General features: G+C 51.4%; 1 protein-coding gene across 1 annotated transcript; it reads left to right on the top strand.

Moving 5' to 3' along the window:
* The first annotated feature begins 96 nt into the window (after window positions 1-96).
* On the top strand, window positions 97-21,143 carry IL12RB2 (interleukin 12 receptor subunit beta 2). Its single transcript, XM_061364943.1, has 16 exons — window positions 97-304; window positions 4,816-4,878; window positions 5,868-6,179; window positions 6,836-6,950; window positions 8,784-8,959; window positions 9,148-9,287; window positions 10,061-10,205; window positions 12,987-13,066; window positions 14,460-14,676; window positions 15,745-15,939; window positions 16,627-16,728; window positions 16,807-16,962; window positions 17,850-17,987; window positions 19,202-19,289; window positions 19,840-19,939; window positions 20,649-21,143. The coding sequence occupies exons 2-16, from the start codon at window positions 4,824-4,826 to the stop codon at window positions 21,141-21,143; spliced, it is 2,514 nt and encodes an 837-aa protein (XP_061220927.1). The 5' UTR covers window positions 97-304; window positions 4,816-4,823.
* Window positions 21,144-24,650: the final 3,507 nt, after the last annotated feature.

Raw genomic sequence — 24,650 nt, 5'->3', positions numbered from 1 at the left:
AAGAAGGAAAAATTAAACGGGAAAAAAAAAAGAAAAAGGGGAAAAGGACAAAAGACAAAAGAAACAAAAGAATCAAAAGCAAGCCACTGCAGCTGATGTGTTGGTGGTTGCCAGCTTAGCTTCCTGTCCCCATGACACAAAACTTGTGTCACTTGGGCCACCCCATTGGCATCTTCCCTGCATCAATGAACAAAGCACCCTCAGCTTTGCTCCTGCCAGCCGAGCCCAACATGTCACAGCTGCTTCCCAGGGTTTCCCAAAGAGGAGAAGTGAACACACGCAGCGAGGGGTAGCACTGAACCAGGTAAGAACATGAGAACGTGAGCCTTGTGAGCACAAGGTGAGATCCCATCCAAGCTCCTAATGGCATCCTGCAGGAATCCCGCTTTTGGCTCAGGGCTGGGAAGTGCTCTATGGAAAGTGAAAATGGAGATTGAAGTAAAGGCAGCCCGAGGGGGAGCAAGATACAGAGTGAAGAGAAGCTGGTGGGGTCTGGGGTTCTGCAGGGCACAGCCTTGTTCCATTCGTGCGTGGTGTTTGAATGGGGATCTCTAGGGAGAAGCCCAGGTGTGGGACGGGGCTGGGAGGAGAGGGGAGCTGGGCTGCAGGTTCCAGTGCAGAACTCCAGGCTCCTGCAGACTGCACACTTCGTGCTTCCTCCACCTCTTCCTTCGAATGCCAGCCCCCAGCGTAGCTGTGCGACGCTTGTCAAGGTAGAAAAGGAGTCACATCAGGGAGATGCTGCCAGGAAAAACGCTGCTGATGTCCAGAAAGGACAAGGAATGACGGCAACGCGATGCTTTTTCGTTAGAAGCGCTTCTAAATGTGGTGATAGCTCGTGGGGACGCTGAGAAAACCCACGAGGGAAAGCAAGGGCTGTGTCAAAGAGAAGGTAAAATCCGCAGAGGCACATCCCAGGGCAAGCCCCTCATCCCTCCGCGGGAACCTGCTGCTGTTTCCCAGTCCCAGAGGCGCCGTCAGTGGCTGGTTTGTCCCTGGAGCTTCCAGGACCTTTTCCAGGTAATCCCCCCCCTCCTTTCCCTCATCCCCGCGCACGGTGCCGCTGCCGCCGGCTCCCGCATCCCCCCTTTCTCCGCCGCACCCGCTGCGGGGCTCAGGAAGGTGAGCGGGGACGGACGCTCCCCCCCGCTCCTCCAAGCGCTGCTTTTCGGTCCTCAGCGGCGGTTCCCGGGGCTCAGGGAAACGCGGCATCTACCCGGTGGGATCTCCGGGATGCTCCTTGTCCCGGCTTGCTGCCTGCGTCGGGGTGCAGCTTGTTCCGACATGCTCCTTGCTCCGGGATGCTGCCGCTATAGGGATGCTCCTTGTCCCGGCTTGCTGCCTGCGTCGGGATGCAGCTTGTTCCGACATGCTCCTTGCTCCGGGATGTTGCCGCTATAGGGATGCTCCTTGTCCCGGCTTGCTGCCTGCATCGGGATGCGGCTTGTTCCGACATGCTCCTTGTCCCTGGATGCTGCCGCTATAGGGATACTCCTTTTCCCGGCTTGCTGCCTGCATCGGGATGCAGCTTGTTCCGACATGCTCCTTGTCCCTGGATGCTGCCTACTCCGGGATGCTCCTTACTCTGGGATACTGGCTGCCTCAGAATGCTTTACTCCTTGGGATGCTGCCTGCTTTGAGATGCTCTCTGCTTAGGAATACTCCCTGCCCTGGGGTGACAGCTACCTCGGGATGCTGCCTGCCTAGGGTTGCTCCTTGTCCTGGGATACTGCCAGCACTGGGATGCTCCCTGCACCCTGGAACAGCACCTAAGGGAGCACATCCTTTAGAAACGACACTGTCCCTTTCCTTCCTGCAGTGAGCTCTTACCAAATACCCCTCACTCAGTAGCTCTGGTGAAGAGTCACTGACCCTGACCTTGGGCAGATGGCCCCAAGGCTGCCGTTCCCCACCCTGGGCTGGGTGCTGCTGTCCTCACTGGGTCTGTGGCAGCCGGATTGCTCCCCATGTGATGCCAGCGGTGGGATGTGTCCCTAAAAATGCAGCAAGCGTTGTCAGTGATACACGAGAAGCAGCAAAGTTTGGGCACTAACAGTGGTTTTATTCTGGGTGAACGTAACAGTGAGAAATGCTCCTCTTTCTGCTGACAGTTGGTCAGTTGTCCTGCAGGCTCCTGAGAGACCCTTAGAATGGACACTTGTTCTGTGGGGAGCAAAGGGGAAAGTAGGGGCAAGGGAATAAAAGGTCAGTTAAAAGCAGACTACAAGGGCCTGTAGGGACAGGCCAAGGGGAATGGCTTGAACCTGCCCGAGGGGAGACTGAGCTGAGCTCTTAGGCAGAAGCTCTTCCCTGTGAGGGTGCTGAGGCGCTGGCACAGGGTGCCCAGAGAAGCTGTGGCTGCCCCATCCCTGGCAGTGTTCAAGGCCAGGTTGGACACAGGGGCTTGGAGCAAGCTGCTCCAGTGGAAGGGGTCCCTGCCTGTGGCAGGGGTTGGAGCTGGAGGAGCTTTAAGGCCCCTTCAACCCAAACCAGGCTGGGATTCCATGCTGAAATTGCAGAGCTTCTGTGCTTTACAAGGGATTTCAGTGCAGAACCCGACTGCGGCAAAGCGCCGACACAGCGATGGGCAACCCCTCAGTACACAACACACACACTGTGTAGCCTTCATGCTTTCAAGTGAGATTTCATAGAGATAAGTCTGCTTAAACAGGCACAAACTCATACTCTGAACACCTTGTGTACTTCCTTTACCTTGCACTTACCAGGACATCGTCATTTATACTTTCTTTAACTGAAGCACATCAATGCTATTTTCCTCATTGATGTGCAATATGGAGACTTTTTCCTTCTTAAAGCTTCCCCCCCCCCCCCTTCTATCTTTGCTCTTTGAGGGTAATTTCTCATTCTTCTTTCATACGTCACCCTGATCACAGTTTAAATGCTCTGCTGCACTCACACGATGCTTCATAAACTGTCTAGTATTTCCCTAAGGCAACCACCGACGAACATCATTTGAAGTGAGACTATTTCTGTCAGTTGACTCAAGCATTGTGGGCACATTTTGCTATCTGAAGGATGTTTACACAGTACCAGGCAATTTCAGCTTAGTGGAAGGCAGGGCATTTACTTGAAGAAGCTTGGGGTGGTGATTGCTCATCCTTGCAGTTACTAATCACCTACGGAAGGCACCACAAAGCGTCTGTGTAAAGCTGAGGCACTGCGGCCAGGCTCAATGTTTCAGTCTAAAGAACATCTGGATTTAGATAAAACACAGTGTTAATGTGCATTTTGGCAAATCTTCACTATTTCACATTCATCTCAGATATCAGCTTAAAAGACATGGAGTGCCTCCAGTCTGGGAGCCTTTGGGCATCCTAAACCAACCTGCAATACCTTTGTTGTTCTTATATCACTATACACATGGCAAAGACTATACTGTTCAATGCATCCCCATGGAAGTGCCTCTCCACCCAAGATGGCATGTAAAACAGCCAGGATTTAAAGTTTCCCTTTATATTAGTTTGTTTCCAATGTGGCATCAAGTTATTAAAGTAGCTGCATCCCTGTCATAGGTCAAGAGTTACAGAAAGTGTTTGTTGGTGTCTTTACTTCTGGAGCATCTGGTGCATTCGCACTGCTCCCATAGGCCTGCAGGGTCAACAAGGAAACAGTTAAAGCTGGTTGCAAAACGCAGGGGAAAATCCTGAGCTTAGTTCATGCTGACCCTGAGTAATTTGTGCAGAACATTTGTGTTCATGCCTTCCACCACCATGGAGCGTGGGCTTGATGTGGGTCTGATCTAGGAAGGGTGGACACAGCACAGGTTTGCATTTGAACCGAGTTATTGAGCAAGCCTGTGGAGTTCAGAGCGTTTCAAGAGCTGTTTTGTTGGGCTGTGTTGCTGGCAGCGTGCTGAGTGCATGTCCTCAGCTTCATCCATCAGGGTTAAACAGTCAGCAATGGCACAGGGTGCCCAGAGAAGCTGTGGCTGCCCCATCCTTGGCAGTGCTCAAGGCCAGGTTGGACACAGGGGCTTGGAGCAAGCTGCTCCAGTGGAAGGGGTCCCTGCTCATGGCAGGGGTTGGAACTGGATCAGCTTTAAGTTCCCTTCCAACACAAACCATTCTGTGGCTCTATAATTCTATGAAATAAGCTGCATGTGAGGGCTTTCATTTTGGGAAGAAGCCTAAAGAAATTGTAAGATTGGTCGTTCCCAAGGGATTATCCAAAATTTCATGTGTACTGCTAAGGCCTGGGAATCTCCAGACTGCATTAGTCATCTGGGATGAGATCAGTCCTTCAGGATTTGGGGTCATCAGTACAGAGTCTGAGCACAGACCAGCTGAAGAGCTCATGAGGTCCCCTGTGGGGTGCATAAACACGGCTGCTCCTCTAAAAGAGGATGCAGGAACGTGGGAGAGAGGGAACTGTGAAGGAGCAGGGCCTGCAAACCATGTTTTGGGGAGCAATAGCACAATGGGTACTGATGGTTTGTCCTTCACAGAAAGACTTTTGGTTCTGGGCTTGCAGGGGGGCTTTGGAAGGGAAGGGAGGGAGGATTCAGTTCTTTAACGCATAGAGATGTGTGGGTTTTAAGTACAGCGTTTTGAAGTACCCATAACTCTGCCATTCCCCTCGGTCTTGTGCCTGCCTCTAGGGAAAACCATCTAAAAACTGGCTGCTCCCTGGGATGGGGTCTTGGGAGTCACAACTCAGCAATGTTAGCAGAGAATGCTCCATCTTGTGAAGTAGGAGCTTTGAATCTTCTGAAGCTGTCAAACAGTAACATACAAACACCTGTACATTATTTTCCCACCTTTTGGGAGCTGGTAAAACTCATTCATTTCTCTCCAGGGAGCAAAATGCTGTTTGCTGCTGTGCCCGCTGCAGTTTGGTTATTGGTGCGCCTCGCAGCAGGTAAGATGTGTGTTCCTATTCCTATGTAGCAATTATCACTTAAAAGCAGCACTCAGGTTAATTGGGGGGTTTCAGCCTCTGTGCTGTGTGCTGGTAAACATCTTCCTATTGAAAAGAGCAAAATATGATGCTTGAGTAGGGTACACTGTAATTTCTGTGAGAACTCCCTGATCCATTGCTACCACTGAGCATCCCTCGTTCTCCATGGCAATGCCACTTATCCTGACCATCCAGACAGGCTGTGGGCAGCAGTGCCTGGTCTGGCAGCACCCCACACACTGTGAGTAACCTGGGCAGGGGTACAGCCTCACAGCAGCAGCAGCAGCAAATAGCATAGCAAATACTTGCAGTAGAGCCAATAGTTACAGGGAGCTCTGCAGGGAGGTTATTTGGTTTAGTTCAAGGTAGAGCTGTTGGTTAGGTGAGGAACATCTCCATACTTAGCTACCAAAGAGGCTTCAGAACTCACAGGTGAGGAGAACTGGGGCTCCCAAAGTGTTTTCCCATATCTTCTGCTGCTTCTAACGTGGTTTGAGCAAAGCACGTGTGTCCTGGGGCCTGCCAGCAAGTGCCTGCTCCCATAGCTGAGCACAGCATCACTTGTCCCCATCCGCATCCTGTGTTACCTGGAAAACACAACAACATGCAAGGGGAAGTCTCACCATGTCAGTGAAAACCTTACTTGTCTCTTCAATAACAATACACCACTGCTTTGCTGAAACACAGGTAGTGCCTTAAACTGCAATGAAACAGAGAGTTCTGATAGATTTTGCCTGGGGTTGTGCTAGTTGTACAGTGACTGGTAGCGAGCCCGTGGTTTCTGACCCAGTTAATAGACTGGTGAAGACTGGGCACAGCAGTATCCCAGAAGTTACCACGCACAGGCAGGAGTTCCTGCATTATTATCAGAGATACCTTGTTCCTCAAGCACAGCACCTTGTACAAGTGCTGTAACCACATTGAACCTTTGTTTTCCCATTCTGTTGCAGAAGCGAGCAGTAAAGGGGATGTGACTGCTGGCGCTGCAGAACTGTGTGACAAAGGGAACATGACTGCTAACACCTCTTCCCATGTCCAGCCTGGGAGCAGCATCACCCTCTCCTGCCAGCTGAAACCCCAGCAGTACAGCAAGCAGTGCAGGATAGCTATTTTCTTTAACAGCTCTGAACGCAATAGCAGTTACAGCAGTTCAGTAAGCACCAGGTTTCTAGTCCATACCTATGGCAAACACATGTTTACATGCAAAATACTTTGTGAATATGGGAAAAAACTCATTTGTGGAATCGATATTGAGTCTGGAAGTAAGGAGGTTTTCATTATTCCTTGTTCTTACCCCCCCAACCCCCATGATTCCTGTGGTACCTCTGAGACATGCACTGGAAACCAGCAGCAGGTGGCTTTTCCCAGAAAAGATGCTGGGTTTTGGTGGCTTTTTGTATTGGAAAGATTCCTGGCTGGAACTGTGCAACTCCTTTATTCATGAACAGAGAGCTGCTACAGAAAACTGCCTGCTCAGAGCAAAGAGCATCCTTTCTGCTCTGGCCCTGGCACCCCCCAGGACACAGGGGACTTAGCTGGAAGAAGAACTCTAAGGGAGATCTTTGATTTTCTTCTACCTGATGAGCTGCTGCTGCTGCAGCTCTGCCAGTGCTGCTTTTGTCTTTCAAATAAGAATAACCGGTTGCTTCAAGCAAAGCTCATGGTGCCTGGTCCAGAGAGCTGGTAAAGCCTTGGATTCATCTGGCACCCTTGTAAAGTCACTTGGGTTTCACTCAAGTGTTTCAATAAGCTGCAGAGATCAGTCAGCTCTTGTCACTTACAGAAATTATCAGCCTGAGCATTTTACACTGATTTGTCCATAAACACTTTAGAAAAGAATCAGCACAAACCCAGCATTTCTTAAAATGTCTCCCATCAACATCTTTAAGGAAGGGTCTGACAACAATATCTGTTTAAGATCCTCCAGATGAGCCAAGAAACGTGTCGTGCATCCAGCATGGAACTGATGGTCATCCCATCTGCACCTGGGATAAAGGCAGGCTCACGTACATCAACACTACATATGTAGTACAGTAAGTAACAGGGGGTTCTTTAACACCTGTGGCTTGAACCTGCCCGAGGGGAGACTGAGCTGAGCTCTTAGGCAGAAGCTCTTCCCTGTGAGGGTGCTGAGGCGCTGGCACAGGGTGCCCAGAGAAGCTGTGGCTGCCCCATCCCTGGCAGTGCTCAAGGCCAGGTTGGACACAGGGGCTTGGAGCAAGCTGCTCCAGTGGAAGGGGTCCCTGCCTGTGGCAGGGGTTGGAGCTGGAGGAGCTTTAAGGCCCCTTCCAACCCAAACCACACTGATTCTATGAAGATTTACCCTTATCAAAGCACATGGAAGTGGACATGGTTTATGAATAAGTCAGTCCAAAGCTGCCATGATCATAGGAGCCAACTGGAGCAGAGGGTTTGAAAGCCCCTTTTCTGCTCACATCTGTGTGCATGCAGTGCAGTATGTTGGCTCTTTCTGGGCTCAGCAGGCAAAGAGGGTATGCCAAGACAGCTCCCTTTTGGAAAGGGAAGGTCAGCAAAGGAAGTGGTCTTAAACCACCTGCTCAAACCTGCTGTTTTCCCAAGGTGGATCTCCCATATTTAGTAATCCTGTGGTCAGAGCAGTGCCTGCACCAGAAAACCTGCAATCAGAGCTGCTCACGGTCTCAGAGGTTGCCTAAGGAGACAGAGAGGGACTTTGCTTGGAAATGTGTTATTTTTGCTTCCCAATTTAGACCCAACCTGTATTTTTGCTCTCTCTGCTTTTGCTGAGCCTTTGCTGAAAAAGAGGCAAATTCTACAGCAAACTGTGGGGAAGGAGCGACCCAGAGCCTGCCAGGGCACGTTAGGAGAGGTTTGGATTTCAGGAATCCATTCTGCCTAGGAGGAACCTTATTAAAAACCTTGATTCAAGCAAATATCTGAATAGAATGAATTGATTTTGCCCTTTAAAATGGCTGTGTAAGATGAAATAGTCCACATTCATTTCTGGTGCTGCCTGTTGACCTTGATGTGTGAGGGTCACTCTTCACCACCTTCTGTTGGCCAAAGTAGCAGCAACTTTCTTAGTAGTGTGCAGAAACCCGGTGCTGCTCTTTAAGCAGAAGAAGAATTAGGTAGCATGGAAGACAGTAAGGAAGTGTAGGTAATGAGACCTGTAATGGTTGTAATATAGAGATATAGCAGTGCCTGCTAGTAAGTTATTAAATACATCACAAAATACAAAAGGTCCACCTGAAGCAACGTGGTAGAAACATCTCTGATTCAGGTGGAAGATAATACACAGAGAAGCTAAACGAGCTCACCAAGGCAATGGGTTCAATGGCAGGTTGAGAATGAGAGGTTGTGTTTGAAGTCGTGAGGTCTGACCGGTACACTACAGATAAGTTATGCTTTTAACCACTGACTTGTGTAAAAGCAGCAACAACAGAAACCTTCCAAATCAATCGTCACCCCAAACTCTGTGTACCAAAACCTATCTGCGCTCATCATATTAAGAGAAATATTAAGCAACCAATATTAGGTAATCATCATAAGAAACCTACTCACATACTTGTGCAGCTTCGTGGGAAACCAGCAGTATTTCCTCTGTCTGCAACCAAACCCAAAGAGCACTTTAACACCTTTACTGCTGAGTTAGCTAGAGGAGTATTTACTGTAACCCTGCATTTAGATGGGTGTCCCATGGTGCAGGTGACCTACCTGGACTTCAGTGCAGTGGTCCTCCTTGGAAAGCCAGTGTGCAGGGGAGATGCTGAATGAGCCCTAGGGGACCTGGGGACATAGAGTCAAGGCCAGGCCCCAACACACTCATGGTTCAGCTTTCTTGGTGTACAGGACAGCATTAACCAAGCTTTTTCCCTCTCTTCCAGGCTATCAAACAGGACAGATGTCTTATACATCTCAGAAGAAAGCCTGGATACGAGGTTTGGCTCGCTGGCTCTGAGCAAGCTGAACTTTGACTCTACTTACACCATTGTGGTTGCTGCCTCCAACGAGCTAGGAAGTGCCTTTTCACAGCCTCTCGTGTTCATGTTAATAGACATAGGTAAAAGCCTTAGTTAGCACTTCTCAGTTAGATACAGCCCTTTGGAAAGAACCATTTCAAGCACCTTGTTTATACCTCTCAGTGAAAGCCTCCATCTCTAAACCAGCAATTCTATTTCCACGTACCCACTGTTCCGAGCGGTGCCGCGTACCTGACCGCTGTTTGCTTCTCTCTCTTGTTGCTGCTAGTGAAACCACATCCTCCCAAGTTTTCAGTGGGATTTGAGCGTTCTTCTGCCACCAACTGCACCCTTTCTTGGCACAACGAAGCACAAGAGCAGCACTGCAGGCTGAGATACCGTCCACTTACCAGGCACGACTGGAGCATGGTAATCCTCTCCTGAAACAGGAGGTTATGGCCCTTGAGGATGCTTTAAGATTGTTATTTCTTACTGAATCTTTTTGTCCGAATTTTCCTTTCTTTGCTCTTTTGTACCATATTTAAGAAAAGCTTTTTTCCTGACAGTCAAAAACATTCATTGGTTTGAAGGTAAATCACTGATCCTCTAAACAACCACATGCATAAGTATTTCCCTTTATGTCAAACATCTGTGTGATGCACTGAAGAATCAGAGGTTATGTTTGACCCACCACTTTGGTGCAATATGGCCATATTGGGGGTTGGAGCTAGATGATCTTAAGGTCCTTTCCAATACTTATTATTCTATGATTCTATGCCCTTTGAATTTCCCTTCCAACCCAAACCCTATAGATACTATAAAACTGTTCTATGATTTCTGCTCATTGTAGCTCATAGCTACAGATGTGCAAGCATTTCCAAGTGTTTGGCCTTCCCTAGCATCAATTGGAAGTCTTGGCTTTTAAGTGGTAAAAGCTGTATTGCTTGAAGCAGAGTAACAGGATGTTTGTTATCTCCACATCATTAGCTGAGGGATTAGCTGAAGACCTGGAAGCCTGATGATTCACTGCATCCTTCTTCAAGTTGTTAAATTCACCCCAGAATCAGGTTTTCCCCACTGCTTTTTGAAGATGTGTTTTGGTTGCTGGGCCTCCTTTGGACATCAGTAATTCAGCCCGTCACTGCCTTCAACCTTTATTTCCCTAGGAGTTCGAAGTTAAACATTCTTTATCTTCATTAAAGGTTGAAAACTTGAACGGTGAAAAATGCAGTCTTTATGGTCTGGAGCCTTACACAACCTATGAGCTCCAGCTCAGCTGTAAAATCCACCCCAAGCGAGGACTGTGGAGCAACTGGAGCACGTACCAGAACCGGACTCCAGAGGCAGGTAACACAAGTCAGCATCTCCTGCACTAACCCAGTGTCTAACGTTCACATACAAGAGGAACCTTCAGCCAATGAAGTCAAAATGCAGCTGGGTTTTTGCAGGTTGCTTCGCAGAGTCTCTGTAGATGCAGACCTGGAGCTAACAGGGAAGTAAGTTCTGTGAGAGGATTGCTTTTTTAGTGAACAAAAAGTGAAGCTGTTCCAGTTTCTCACAAAACAGGAATTGAAGAGTTCATCAAGAAGGTCTGGGGGTACATTTATGTGATGCTGGTGAAGGGTGGAGGAATCTTCCTGGAGCTGTAGTGGCCTCCTGCATCATAGAACCCTAGAATGGTTTGGGTTGGAAGGGACCTTAAAGCTCACCCAGTCCCAACCCCTTGCCACGGGCAGGGACCCCTTCCACTGGAGCAGCTTGCTCCAAGCCCCTGTGTCCAACCTGGCCTTGAGCAAGGCATCACAACACATCAGGAAAAGGCAGAGTTAGGTGAGGAAAGAAATCTATTTCATATTGGTTCATATCTAATGGCTTTAATGAATCCCTGCAGCAGGTCCCTAACTCAAGTCAGGACAGCTGTGGTATCACCCCAATGACACACAGCTTGGGAAGCACATCCTGGGATCTTGAGTTTCCTCAGCCCTTTGGGAAGAGGTTGCCCAGAGAAGCTGTGGCTGCCCCATCCCTGGCAGTGCTCAAGGCCAGGTTGGACACAGGGGCTTGGAGCAAGCTGCTCCAGTGGAAGGGGTCCCTGCGCACGGCAGGGGTTGGAGCTGGAGAAGCTTTAAGGTCCCTTCCAGTACAAACCAGTCTGGGGTTCTGTGATTTGCAGAGGAGCCAACTGGATTGGCTGGAAACCGTGCTCTCCCAGTCCTGCTGGTGCTGGCAGGTTTGAACAGAACAGCTCAGTTGTGCCAAGTCATCTCTTCCCAAGTAGTTAATTCACTTGGAGCCTCCCCACATGACCCCTCCATAGCGTGGTGGTGTCACTGGGCACCTCTACAGCTTTGGCAGAGCAGAACCTGGCCAGGTGTTTGGGTAGATCCTACCAGGAATTAGATGAGAAAAGAGCATTTCTACCCCAAAGGATGACAGAGCAGCCTCCAGGCTCACAGTGCACCAAACTAAGGGTGATTCTACTGGTTTCTGCCAACTCTAACCCTTGAGCTGGCCAGGGCCTGCCTTCACCCTGAGCTGCACAGACTCACATGCTGCAATACTTTCAGTTCTTAGGAGAGAAGAAAGCTTCTCAGAAGCCTGTGCCTCAGCAAAGATGTGTCAGCTCTTGGGCAGCCCTTCCCTTCATCTCTGCTTTGCTTTCGTTGCTCTTTCTTTTGTAACTTACTATAAGCTCTTGAGGCTGGTGCCGTTATTACTCATCCTATTTGCCACTACTGACGGCATCAGTTTCTGTAAGCAGCATTGATTGATGTAAAAGGTGTAAACTTTTCCTTCTCTCCCCCACCTTCCTCTCAACAGTCCTCTCCACCTCCTCGATGTACCCTGGCTTGCTGCAGCATTTGTGGTCATCACTCCTCTACCAATGGGTGCTGTGAAAGAGAACCTTTATAGCTAACCGAGGAGCGTTTTCTGCTCCACGTGACAGAAGGGGAGGTTGCAGAGGAGAAGCTCTGGGTCCATCTTGGTTGCCCTTCTCTGAAGCTTTGCACATGAGCTTGGCCTTTTGCAAACTCAGGAGTGCACCACTCCAATGAGAGCTTTGCTCCTCTTTTTCCAAGCATCCCCTGCACAAAACCTGCTTTACGCAGTCACCGTTCATAAGAGAGAATGTTTGTTCCCTGCAAGCTCTTCATGGTGCTCCACAGTGAAATGAAGTTTCAATCCAGGCTGGAGCCCAGCAGATGCCATCCCACGTTTCACTTTTTCCTGCTCTGGGCTTGCCCCTTCCTCCCTTGCTCACAGTGAGCGTGCTCTGGTTTGATTCCTTCTGTCAGCCCTGCTTCTTGTTTCTATTCCAGTCACCGTGTGCAGTTAATACAGAGCAAATAGCTCATAACATTGCTGGCACCAAGCCCTTTTTCCACCTTTGAGTGCAGCGAAGAGCAGAGGCAGCCCCGTTCGAGCTGGGGTTGTGCAACAGCGTTTGCTCAGGTTATTAGCAACAATTATTATCTGAATGTGATGAGTTTCTGCTGCTCAGCATCCTTGAGGAACCAAGCTTTGCTGCCTTCTTTATGCGTGCGCCTGGTTCGGAGCGGTTGGAGCACAGTCACCAGTTTCTGCAGCCAGAACCTTGCTGCAGTGCTTCTTTCAGAAGGTTTCTGCAAACCACCAAGAGTTTCCAGTCACACTGTGGCTATAAGGAGTGTCATGGAAAGAACAAGGGGTTTAAGCTGCCTCCGATGAGGTCCTCCCAGCTACCTGTTAAAGACATTTACTGCCTAGAACCAGACAGCAGAGTCCTACAGACCTTACAAACCCTATCATTGGCTTAGGGTTGATGTAACCAAACCCAAGGACCTCAGCTTTGATGTGTAGGCTTCCTTGGGAGCCATTCTGATTCCCAAGTGCAGGGTAAAGTCACTGGCAGATCAAAACCTTCTCTTGGGCTTATGGCTTGCTCTCTCCATGACTGCCACCCTCAACGCAGCTGAACCCCAGCTACAACAGCCAATATGGGTTATTGCGTATTGCATCATTTCGGGGACATTTTAAACCTTAAATTTCAATTGTCTCAGCATTTTTACCTCTTCACCTGCTCAATGTCTTCTTTGTCTGCTTCAAAACACAGCTACTAATGCTGCGCACCTTTTCCTTCCATACCAGTGCCAACAGGGGTCCTGGACGTCTGGTACCGACAGCAGGACGCGGGCTCCCAGCAGCAGAAGATCTCTCTGTTTTGGAAGGTAAGTTCAGTGAAACCTAAGCAGAGGCAGCAATAACCAGCAAGGTCAGAGGAGGAACTCTGGTTTATGTGTGCACAAGAAAGGACTGAACCCAAGGAGAACACAGGGATATAGAATCCCAGAATCCCAGACTGGCTGTGGTTGGAAGGGGCACTAAGGCTCACAAAGGATTCAGATTCAAGCCTAATTCCACATCACTGTACATCATCACCATCCAGCTAAGGAGGAAAGGGTTAGTCCAGGTCTGCTGTACCAGCACTCCCACTAAACCCAAGCCTTGCTATGGGCGTGATTTCTCCATCATCACCAGCCCAATCCTAAAGCCAGGTCCAAGGGGAATTTCTGGACTGTGGGGCACTTTCTTTCAAAATGAGCCAGATTATTCTTATTTTTAAAGCCTAGATTATCTTCAGCTTCCCGTCTGCAGTCTCCAGACCCCCTTCCCATTCCCAACACCTCTCCTCCCAAAGCAACAAGCACCACGCTGTGAGTGAAAGCAGAAATCCTCACAGGATTACATGACCCAACCACTGCGGCTTGGAGATACTGAACTTAAAGACCTCTATCTTGTGATAAGGAGCTGGCGACACTTTCTGTATCACAGCAGACTTCCTGCTGCATCGCTCATAGAAGGGCTGCGATACACTGCGCTTAGAGCTTTCATTTCAGCCTACAAAGAAAAAGACTCAGGACAAGGCAGTACCAATACATGTCCTCCTTGTAGCACACCAATACCAAAGGAAGGATTGCCAACCTAGAATCATGGAATCAACCAGGCTGGAAATGAGCTTTAATCTCAACCAGTCCAACCGTACCCAGCACTGCCAAGGCCACCCCTGACCCATGGCACCAAAGGCCTCCCCAGACACACTTTCCTATTTTTAAAGTGGGTTTCCCCCCCTCCTCTTCCTTTCCTTGTTTTGTTCTGGCAAAACCCATCCAAAACAAAATGAAGTCACTGAAGGAAATGGATAGTGCAACTGCAGACAGTGGGGTGGAGAGACCAGCAAGTGTTCCATGGGACAGCATGGGCTGATCTGCAGAGATGGGTATTGCATGTGGCTGAATTTACATGATCCTTTATCATGGATAATTCCTTGTCATGGAATAATAATAGTTATTAATCTAGAATAACTGATTAGATCTTAGGCAGAAGCTCTTCCCTGTGAGGGTGCTGAGGCGCTGGCACAGGGTGCCCAGAGAAGCTGTGGCTGCCCCATCCCTGGCAGTGCTCAAGGCCAGGTTGGACACAGGGGCTTGGAGCAAGCTGCTCCAGTGGAAGGGGTCCCTGCCTGTGGCAGGGGTTGGAGCTGGAGGAGTTTGAGGTCCCTTCCAACCCAAACAATTCCATGGTTCCATGATATCTCCATGATTCCATGCACTTTCCTCACAGGCTTTGAGCAAATCGGAGGCAAGAGGAAGAATCCTGCAGTACACGGTGACCTTCAAAGCCCTGGACCAGCAGAGCCCTGGGGCAGAAGCACATCTTACCACCCAAACCAGCTATGCCAAGGTCATGCCAAGGGTAAACTACAAGATAACAGTCACTGCCGAGAACTCAAGGGGCAGATCCCCCCCTGCATCCATTGCAACAGACCTGGGCATCCAGGGTAAGGGCTTCTGCTGGGTCTGGATAGTGGGAATCTCATCAGCACTCTGCTTTGTGCTACATGCTCAGGTCCCAGCGCCTCGTGCTCATCAGGGTCCATCTCAGTGACTCTTCAGGGATCTGTAGATCTAGTTTTCAGTGTGCTCAAAACCCAAGTGCAGCAAAATGAATGAGTGCTCCCTGAACTCCCCCAGCCCCGAATTCCCTGTACCGGACACAACGGAGCCTCATCGTGTTGGGTGAATTGCTCCAAAGAAGCAGATCTTTATTTGACCTTGTCCCTGTGCAACATCAGTAAAACAGTGACCGAGCCATTACTGAGTATTTCACCTTTCCCCAGTGCTGCATGGGATGCTTTCCTTTGGGAGCGGGATGCACGGCTCCTCAGCTCACAGGCTGCATTGACTGCATGAGCCCTTCATTGAGTGGAGACAGGACTGGGGCAGAAACAACACTGGTATCTGATCACGCGGGGGCAGTAGGAAAAGAACTGCTTTGTGGGCTCAGATCAGTTGTGTTTGTTAGGAAAAAAGTTAGAGAAGATGCTTGGAAGGGGCTTGGAGCAAGCTGCTCTAGTGGAAGGGGTCCCTGCCTGTGGCAGGGGGTTGGGATTGACTGAGCCTTAAGCTCCCTTCCAACCCAACCCAGGTTAGGATACTATGATCCTATGAAAGCAAGACCTAGACTAGATATCCCAGCACCCTGTCCAGCATCTTTAAAGCAGCTTTTGTCTTGTGGAGATGGTGTGTGCTCGTGGCTCTGCACAGAACAGGGTGTCAGTACATGCTGTGACAGCATCTCCTCAGGGTTTGGGGATGGTGGAACAAGCAGTGCTAAGTTCAAACTGCTGCATTATGAGAGAAGACAAGAGCATGGCTCTACTCCTATCAGCATAGAGACCACCCTTGTATAAAGACCTTTCCTATCAATTGCAGCTCATTTTTATACTTCACATGATGCCAAACTGGATGAGGCACAGTAAAACACGGATGAAACTCACCGAGTCCCCTTGAGGTCAAGCCTGTGCTGATGGTGTCTTCTTTGTCTGGTTGCTCTTTCTCCCTGTAAGATCTACCTCCTCCTCAGGAAGTCTCTGCCATAGCCATGGGAAACAGCAGCATCCTCATCAGCTGGAAACCACCCATCAGCTCCACCGCATCCATCAGTGGATATGTAGTGGAGTGGGCAGACACACAGGGGAGCCTGGAGCCCCATCCAGCCTGGGTAAAGCTGCCAGCATCCAACCTGTCCACAGTGATAGCAGGTAACTGCCACCCGAGGTGAGATATGACTGAGGCACTGGGTTATTTAGATAGATTGTTAAGAAACGAGTCAGATTCTAATGGTTACTAATTCAGCATAAGAACTGATGACACAAAGCTTTCAGTATAGGAGAAAAAGGGAATCCTGGCTGCTCTGGACGCAGCTCTGCAATCACCCTCAGCTGAGGTGTATAGCTCATAAGTAAAATGTCTCTGAAAAACCCCCATCCTTCCCAATGAAACAAGCCAGCCAAAGGTACTAGAGATCAAAGCTGAAGACTATTTCCTTTCTGACTGCTGGTAACTAATCCCAACCAGTACTACATGTCAGATAGCTGTGAGGTTACTATGGAGGTGACAAGTGTTACCCTAATTAGTGATTCCTGTCATTTTATCCCAGCCTGGTTTGGTTCGGAATGGACCTTAAAGCTCCTCCAGCTCCAACCCCTGCCACGGGCAGGGACCCCTTCCACTGGAGCAGCTTGCTCCAAGCCCCTGTGTCCAACCTGGCCTTGAGCACTGCCAGGGATGGGGCAGCCACAGCTTCTCTGGGCACCCTGTGCCAGTGTCACCCCTCACCCTTTCTTTATGAAAGAAACATTAATAATTTAATCACCTAATGTAGATGCTTCAGTCATGACTGTAAATACCTTAACCAGTAACCATCCACTTCTCATTTCCTCATTTAGAGCACGTAAAAGATGAGGTGTGCTATCAGATCAGTGTATTTGCACTCTATCAGGACAGAGCTGGACGGGCAGCATCAGTTAAGGGATACTCAAGTGCAAAAGGTAAATCACTGCACTGCCCTTCCAGATATTTTTAAGCTAGCTTAAGCTCTGCTTTAAAGTCAGTCTTATGTTCTGCAGCTCCATCAGCTGGGCCCCAGATGTACACAGCACCGCATGCAAATGGCATCTTGGTTTCATGGGAAGCAATCCCGGCCCAGCAGCAAAGGGGCTGCATCACAGGGTACCACATATACCTGCAGAAAAGGGACAGCCCGGCTGAGCCACGTGTCTATGGTAGGTACCTGGTGAAGGCCAAGGTGATGTGCACTCACTGCGGGTGGGGACACAGGGGGGGAGATACCGTCAGAAAGGGTCTGTATAGACAAGGAGTCGTAGGCAGCTTGTCTGCCATGGGGATCAGAGCAGCAAGGTTCAGTTGTCTTCCTCTGATACAGCTGCCCATCAACAGAGCTGCATACCCAGGGCTTTCAGCTTTTAGCTGCATCATCCTAAGCTGTTCTGAGAGTAGAACTAGCAGACTTCTCTCTGCTGTTATTAACATCATCACCATCATCATCATCACTGCAGAATAGCCACTAGCTCCAACCCCTGCCACAGGCAGGGACCCCTTCCACTGGAGCAGCTTGCTCCAAGCCCCTGTGTCCAACCTGGCCTTGAGCACTGCCAGGGATGGGGCAGCCACAGCTTCTCTGGGCACCCTGTGCCAGCGCCTCAGCACCCTCACAGGGAAGAGCTTCTGCCTAAGAGCTCAGCTCAGTCTCCCCTCGGGCAGGTTCAAGCCATTCCCCTTGGCCTGTCCCTACAGGCCCTTGTCCCAAGCCTTTTTCCAGGTGTCTTTTTGCCCTCTTAGGTACTGGATGTTGTTAATGGATGTTTCATAGCTCCATCATAGAAGCCTCATTTTAGACTGAAATATTAGCTTATCAAACAACAGTATTTAGGGTCAGGATACACAATCCTAGGTGGCCAGTCTATACAATGGCACAGGTCACTCCTACAGTCCAAGACCCTTTACACACCTTCCAGTGATTCAGTAATGTAGAAAAGGGAATTAAAGCAGCAGATAACCCTCCATGCTCTGGCCGCCCAGTTCGTTGGAGTTAACCGCAGTAAAGGCGTGTGTGAGGGGCTTCATGTGCTTCTCCTCCTCTTCCTCGCAGCCATTTCCAGTGCGACAGCCCACGGCTCACTGTACATCGCTGACCTGCAGCCCGGGGAGCACTATGTCCTGGGGATGACAGCATCGACGGCTGCAGGAGAGGGGCCCTGGGGCAACAGCGAGCTCATCTGCTTGGAAAGTAATGAGCCTCTGCAGGGAGTTGGGGCCAGGAGGCATCCCAGCCCTGGGCTCCGGGTTTTCCACACTCTGGAGAGGCTTTTCCTGCTCCTCTTTAGTTACTGAAGATCTCTTGTTGTCCTTCCATTGCTCAGGAGCTCGATTTTCAGCTGGTTTCAAGAGGCAGCATCTCTGTCTTCAAGCTCCCAGTTGTGTGCCAAGATGTTGGCTGTATGGCTTAATAGTACTTGATGACCAGCAGGATGGTTTATTGTGGACAGGGAAGGGTGGGTTTGGTCCTTTGCATTGCTGGCCCTGTGTGCTTCCATCTCCGGCCCAGGTACCCATGCAGGGAGTCCTGCTGACCTCCATGTGTTAGTGGCATTCCATGGGCATTACAGGAGCTGCCATCTCAAAGCCTTCCTGAGGAGCACAGCACCCCATGCTCCTGCAGCACAAACTATGTCTCAAGTGGTCCCTATGCCTGAGCCCCCCAAGGGATGCAGACACAAGATGTCCTCCCAAAGCCGCCTGGCCACAGCTAGTGTCAATAAGCAGGGTTTCCATCCTGCAAACCACATTGTTTGCATTCAATTACTTTGGGCCAGCTCAAGACAAAGTGATCACCGCACTGGGAGAAGGGAGCTGGTACAATGTGTGTTGAGGCACTGTCAGGAAGGTGTTTTGCTGCATTTCCTCCCCAGCAATGTGCCAACACAACAGTTTTAATGCCCTGAGTCACGGACATCAGGGGTTTCATCTCCACAGCATGGGAGCAGGGCTCCTCTGGAGGCAGGAAGAATCCAAGGAGGCAAAAGGGAGAGGACATTAAAGCAATTCAGCCTGGATTGTGTTGAAGGGAACTTAAAGCTCCTCCAGCTCCAACCATGGTCAGGGACCCCTTCCACTGGAGCAGCTTGCTCCAAGCCCCTGTGTCCAACCTGGCCTTGAGCACTGCCAGGGATGGGGCAGCCACAGCTTCTGTGGGCTGTGATTCTGTGCCTCTATGAACTGCAAGTTCTGGGTTGTGGACCATAGATCTCCATGGACATTGGTAGACATGGTTGTGTCAAAGCGCTGCCGTCCCCAGCAGTCGATGCAGATTCCTGGATTTCAAACCCCCAAAACACGGGTGTGTTTCATGAGCTCAAACACAAACCAGGCCTCAGTTGTCCTCCCACTTGAAGCAGCATATTTAGATCTTTATGTTTCTAATAGAGACGTTCTGTATTCCAGATGCTGGGGAATGGATGGCTGTTGTGCTTACCTGCAGCATCTTCATCTTCTCAGCCTGCATCTGTTCCATGTCTCCAGCAAGAAAAGCGTGAGTGGATCCATCATTTCCAGTAAAACATGGAATTGTTATAAGCAGGGATGGTCGTGTCCTTTCAGGACATGTTGGGAAACAGTAAGGGTTGCTCTGAGTAAGGGCTTCATATATGATAACAACACCCACTGAGGTTAAAGTACGGCCTCATTTCATGTAGGTAGTGTATTTTAACCTAGAGCCTGTCTGCCTCCACAGAAACAACACTGGAGAGGGAAATCCTTGGCAATCAACATGGGGGCAAAGTTAAACATCAAGAACTGGTTTCCTTTAGAGGAACACACAGATGCTCCCAGCCACTCTCCAGGAGCAGAGCTCATGGCTGTATCCAGCAAGCTCTGCCCATGGGGATGCTGTTGGTTATCACAGGCAAACCTCAGCAGGAGGATGAAGCTGGCAGCATCTGCTCAAGAGCTGGCAGGTCCCTACCAAGGCAGGAGCAGTTACACTGAGCTCTGTGGTTGGCACACGCACAAAGTGAACATCCCAGCTCAGTGCTGTGAGTAGCAGCACTCCTGGTTCTAATCACACTTAATTCCACCTGCAGATTACACTCACTCCTCACCATACTGGTACCGCAGTGGCAGAGCAGAGCCATTCCAGACCCAGCCAACGCTACGTGGGCCAAGAACTACACATCTGTGAAGGTGAGTTGTACTTGCTTTTCCTTCTAATCCCAGCCCCTTCAGAAGGAAAAGGGATTGGAGCCCTGCAAGTCTGTCATCTCCTCGTGCAGCACATCCAGCAGTTCCTGACAGTGGATAAGCTCTGCCTTCGTATTAGGTTAGACTGGAGGACGCATCGCAGAATCCCAGACTGGTTTGTGTTGGAAGGACCTTAAATACAGCTCCAACCCCTGCCTTCCACTGGAGCAGCTTGCTCCAAACCCGTGTTCAACCTGGCCTTGAGCACTGCCAGGGATGGGGCAGCCACAGCTTCTCTGGGCACCCTGTGCCAGCGCCTCAGCACCCTCACAGGGAAGAGCTTCTGCCTAAGAGCTCAGCTCAGTCTCCCCTCGGGCAGGTTCAAGCCGTTCCCCCTTCTTAGGCAAATAAAATGCAAGAACACTGCAGAAACCTTTCTGCCACTGGAATGATCTCCCCAGGGAAGTGGACGCTATCTCCCCCAGTACTGGACACTATCAAGGACTGGCTGGGCAGGGTGCTGGGACATCCAGTGTAGGTCATGCTTTAGAGAGGTTGGACCCGATGATCCTCGAGATTCCTTCCAACCTGGTTCTCCATGACTTTAAGCAGTATTAGGTGCTGTGCAGGAGGATGTTTGCAGTGGGAGGGTGGGAGGCAGCAGCGGGTCAATCCCATGGTGATCCATCACTGCCGTGTGTTCCCTCTGCAGGCAGAGCTGTGCTGGCCCTCCAGCCTGTTCCTGCCCAGCGCCAGCACCTTCGAAGAGCCCGAACCAACACAAGTGGAAGAAGCCTTTGTGAAGCCCAAGGCCCTCCTCGGCAGCAGCGGCAGGCAGGGCCATGGGCACTGGGCACTGGAGCGCAGCCGGGGGCAGGAGGAGCCCCGGTACGAGCCTGTCCCCAGCACCGCAGAAGGGGAGGTCTGTGAGCAGCGGCTGCCCGGCCCCTACAGGAGGATGGCGGTGGTGGAGGAGGCCACGGAGCACACAGAGAACGTCCCCGAGTACATCGCCAACCCCAGCACCAGCACAGCCCCCCCGTACCTGCCCCTGGGGGCGGGCACTGCTGAAGATCTCCCTGAGCTCGAGTGCCAGCCGCTCTCCGTGTTCCCCACAGCCTGCCTGCTGCCCGCGTTTCCCTATGGAGGGAATCTCACCTTGGATGCGGTGAAGATAAACTGCAGCTCGGAGCTCAGGGTGACGTGACCCGGCTGAACAGCTCCTGCTCTTCACTGAGGGTACAGACAGCCCAGGACCTCGCACGGGGCACCTGTAAGGGATGAAAGCCCAGCTCACCCCCCCAGCACTGCAGGTCACCCCTCGCCGTGCAAGGGAGCAGCTCTCACCCACACAGCACGTTCAGGCAGATTGAAGACTGGGAACTCCATGGGGAATGCCAGGGCTGCGGGAGCGGGCTTCAGGAGAGGTTCTTTGGTTGCTCAGGTTGACTTCATGCAGCCTGGGCTGCCTCAGGCACCACTGACCTTGAGCACTGCCAGGGATGGGGCAGCCACAGCTTCTCTGGGCACCCTGTGCCAGCGCCTCAGCACCTCACAGGGAAGAGCTTCTGCCTAAGAGCTCAGCTCAGTCTCCCCTCGGGCAGGTTCAAGCCATTCCCCTTGGCCTGTCCCTACAGGCCCTTGTCCCAAGCCCCTCTCCAGCTTTCCTGCAGCCCCTTTAGGCACTGGAGCTGCTCTCAGGTCTCCCCTTCAGGAGCCTTCTCTTCTCCAGGCTGCCCCAGCCCAGCTCTCTCAGCCTGGCTCCAGAGCAGAGCTGCTCCAGCCCTCGCAGCATCTCCATGGCCTCCTCTGGCCTCGCTCCAACAGCTCCACGTCCCTCTTGTGCTGCTGCCCCAGAGCTGGATCAGGGCTGCAGGGGGGGTCTCCCCAGAGCACAGCAGAGGGGCAGGATCCCCTCCCTGAGCTGCTGCTCACGCTCTGGGGGTGCAGCCCAGCACACGGGGAGGGGAGCTCTGGGATCCAACCCCCAAGTCCTTCTCCTCAGGGATGCTCCATCCAGCCTCTCCCCGCCTCCATTTGTGCTGGGGATTGCCCTGACCCATGCGCAGGACTTAGCCCTGGTTGAACTTCACTCATTATCCCCCACCCCATCCCCTCATCCCCAGTGACACTGGTGCTGCAGCCCCTGTGGCTACCAGGAGACGTGGCCACAGCTCTGCCCAGGCCAGCCTGGCCTCGGGGCTCAGCTCGGGGATGAGAAATCCTCACCAGAAAGAGCAACCCAAGGGACTGTTCAGGAGAATTCAAACCCCATTTCCTGAGGTATTCTGATCACAGGCATGAACTGTGTGGTACCCATTTAATGGCTTTGTTTACTAGAGATGTATATATGTACATAAAATATTGAACTCCTGAAACTGGTTTCCTGTTGGTTTCCCTGGTCGAGGCCAAGTGCTAAGCTACAGATACAGAATAAGGTGGCTCAAGATAAAGCTGAAGCGTTGCTGCTAGATGAGACAGTCCGGATCTGCACTTACCTGGAGCATCCTCCTCCTGCTGGGGATCAGCAGCTGTTCTCCATCCACAGCTGGCTCCACAGCTGCTGAGCAATGCCAGGAAACCCTCCTGTGACACCACTGCCTGGGAGCACATCACTGTCAGCACTGCTCACCTGGCTTGGTGGAGGAAGAGGCATCAGGAGCCCTGCAAAAGGCTCCTCACAGAGCAGGGACAGATTCACCTGCATCACGAGGCTGGGACCTTGAGGCCGTGGCTTCCTCCACTTCAATCACAGAATCCCAGCCTGGTTTGGGTTGAAGGGACCATAAAGCCTCTCCAGCCCCAACCCCTGCCATGGACAGGGACCCCTTCCACTGGAGCAGCTTGCTCCAAGCCCCTGTGTCCAACCTGGCCTTGAACACTGCCAGGGATGGGGCAGCCACAGCTTGAAAAGCAAAACCATAAAGGGAGCTCTCTTGTTCCCCATTTTCCTCCCAGCTGTGGCTGTGTCACCTTCTCCAGGAGGCTCCAGCACTGCCAGGCTCAAAGGCACTGCAGGACAAGGCTGTGACGATCCATATGCAGGCACACGCTGCCTCCCGAGGCAGGGCTAGGCAGGCTGCTGGTACCCCAGGATGTGGCTTGCCAAGCTCTGCACCTCCATTCAATTCAGCTTTCAACACCTCTGCCCTGGGTGGGAGTGTGAATGTTTCATAGGAAGGTGAAACTCACCCTCTGGGGCAGGAATTGTTCCTCAGCTCCATCTGAACCTGCCCTGGTGCAGCTTGAGGCCGGTTCCTCTTGTCCCATCCCTTGTTCCTTGGGAGCAGAGCCCAGCCCCTCCTGGCTCCATCCTCCTCTCAGGCAGTTGGAGGCAGCCATCAGGTCCCCCCTGAGCCTTCTCTTCTCCACACTGAACCCCCCAGGTCCCTCAGCCCTTCCCCATCACACTTGTGCTCCAGGCCCTGCTCCAGCTCCGCTGCCCTGTAAGGATTTAGGAACTGAGGAACAGAGACTGAAGCCAGAGCAAAGGTACCATGGGGAGTGCGAGGAGCAGGAGCAGCAGCATTCCAGGTACCAGCCCTGGCCATCGTGCTGTGCACCTGGGGGCTCCTCTGCAGCAGAGACCACCCCAGATGCATGTTCTTGCATGTCCCACCTGCCCGGGGCAACACGACAGCCATTCCCCATCAATCCAGCGTGGTCCCTGCACCCACCTTCAGCTGCCTGTCACTCTCCCACATGCACCAAAGGATCCTGCTCACACCATGGATGCTGCAAAGCACCTTCATGGCAATGAAGGTACTGCAGCAGTCACTGCAGAACACTTACCCTGCTGCAGGAGCACTTGACATGAGCTCACCTCAGCAAGAATCATGCACTGAAGGAAACCAACCCCCAGATGTGCCAGTAAACGCACGTGACAGCATCTTGAGAGGGGCAGATATTCATAACACAGCACCCCCAGTACCACTGCCAGCAACATACCCTCCTCCCTCCCACCCCATCCCTAACACAGATGTAAAAGCCGTGATCTCCAGGCTCCCAATGAAACCATTTGTAAGGAGGCTTTGCAGCAGCCCTGCCACACAGCCCTACTCACCGGTGGCTGCATCCTCACTGCCACTGCCAAACTGGACCATGCTCAAGGCCACAGCTCAGACAGGATGCAGGAACATGCACCTCCACATGGAAACAGCTTCCAGCAGCAGCCCACAAGTGATCTGCAGAGCAGCCTTTGACAAAAGGATGTAGGGACAGGACAAGGGGAATGGCTTGAACCTGCCCGAGGGGAGACTGAGCTGAGCTCTTAGGCAGAAGCTCTTCCCTGTGAGGGTGCTGAGGCGCTGGCACAGGGTGCCCAGAGAAGCTGTGGCTGCCCCATCCCTGGCAGTGCTCAAGGCCAGGTTGGACACAGGGGCTTGGAGCAAGCTGCTCCAGTGGAAGGGGTCCCTGCCCGTGGCCGGGGTTGGAGCTGGAGGAGCTTTAAGGTCCCTTCCAACACAAACCCATCCATATCCCATGATCTTCACCCTGGTGTGACATGGTTGAGCAGGACTGCCCATGAAAAGGCACATTAAGCAGCAATGGCCATGTTGTCCCCACATGCTTCCCTCCCGGTCCACATCGTGGTCCTGCAGGTGCTGCACAACCTTCAGGCACTTCCTTAGCAGAATGGCCAGAAGGGAATCTTCCTTGTCCTCCATACACGGTAACAGGAACCCTGCAGTTTGTCAAGTACAAATCCTAAACA

Source organism: Neopsephotus bourkii, unplaced genomic scaffold (assembly GCF_033783945.1).
Source record: "Neopsephotus bourkii isolate Nb327-2 ecotype Australia unplaced genomic scaffold, CSIRO-AGI_Nbou_v1 NB_1250, whole genome shotgun sequence".
NCBI lineage: Eukaryota > Metazoa > Chordata > Aves > Psittaciformes > Psittacidae > Neopsephotus > Neopsephotus bourkii.
Note: the sequence above shows the minus strand (reverse complement) of the source record. Positions and strands in the feature narration are given on the sequence as shown.

What these genes read in the sequence shown, in the direction of transcription:
- IL12RB2 (XM_061364943.1), top strand. Translation starts at nt 4,824, where the DNA reads ATGCTGTTTGCTGCTGTGCCCGCTGCAGTTTGGTTATTGGTGCGCCTC. An exon ending in GTTCATGTTAATAGACATAG is followed by an intron (nt 8,960 to 9,147) that starts GTAAAAGCCTTA and finishes TGTTGCTGCTAG; the next exon opens with TGAAACCACATCCTCCCAAG. An exon ending in ATGTCTCCAGCAAGAAAAGC is followed by an intron (nt 19,290 to 19,839) that starts GTGAGTGGATCC and finishes TTCCACCTGCAG; the next exon opens with ATTACACTCACTCCTCACCA.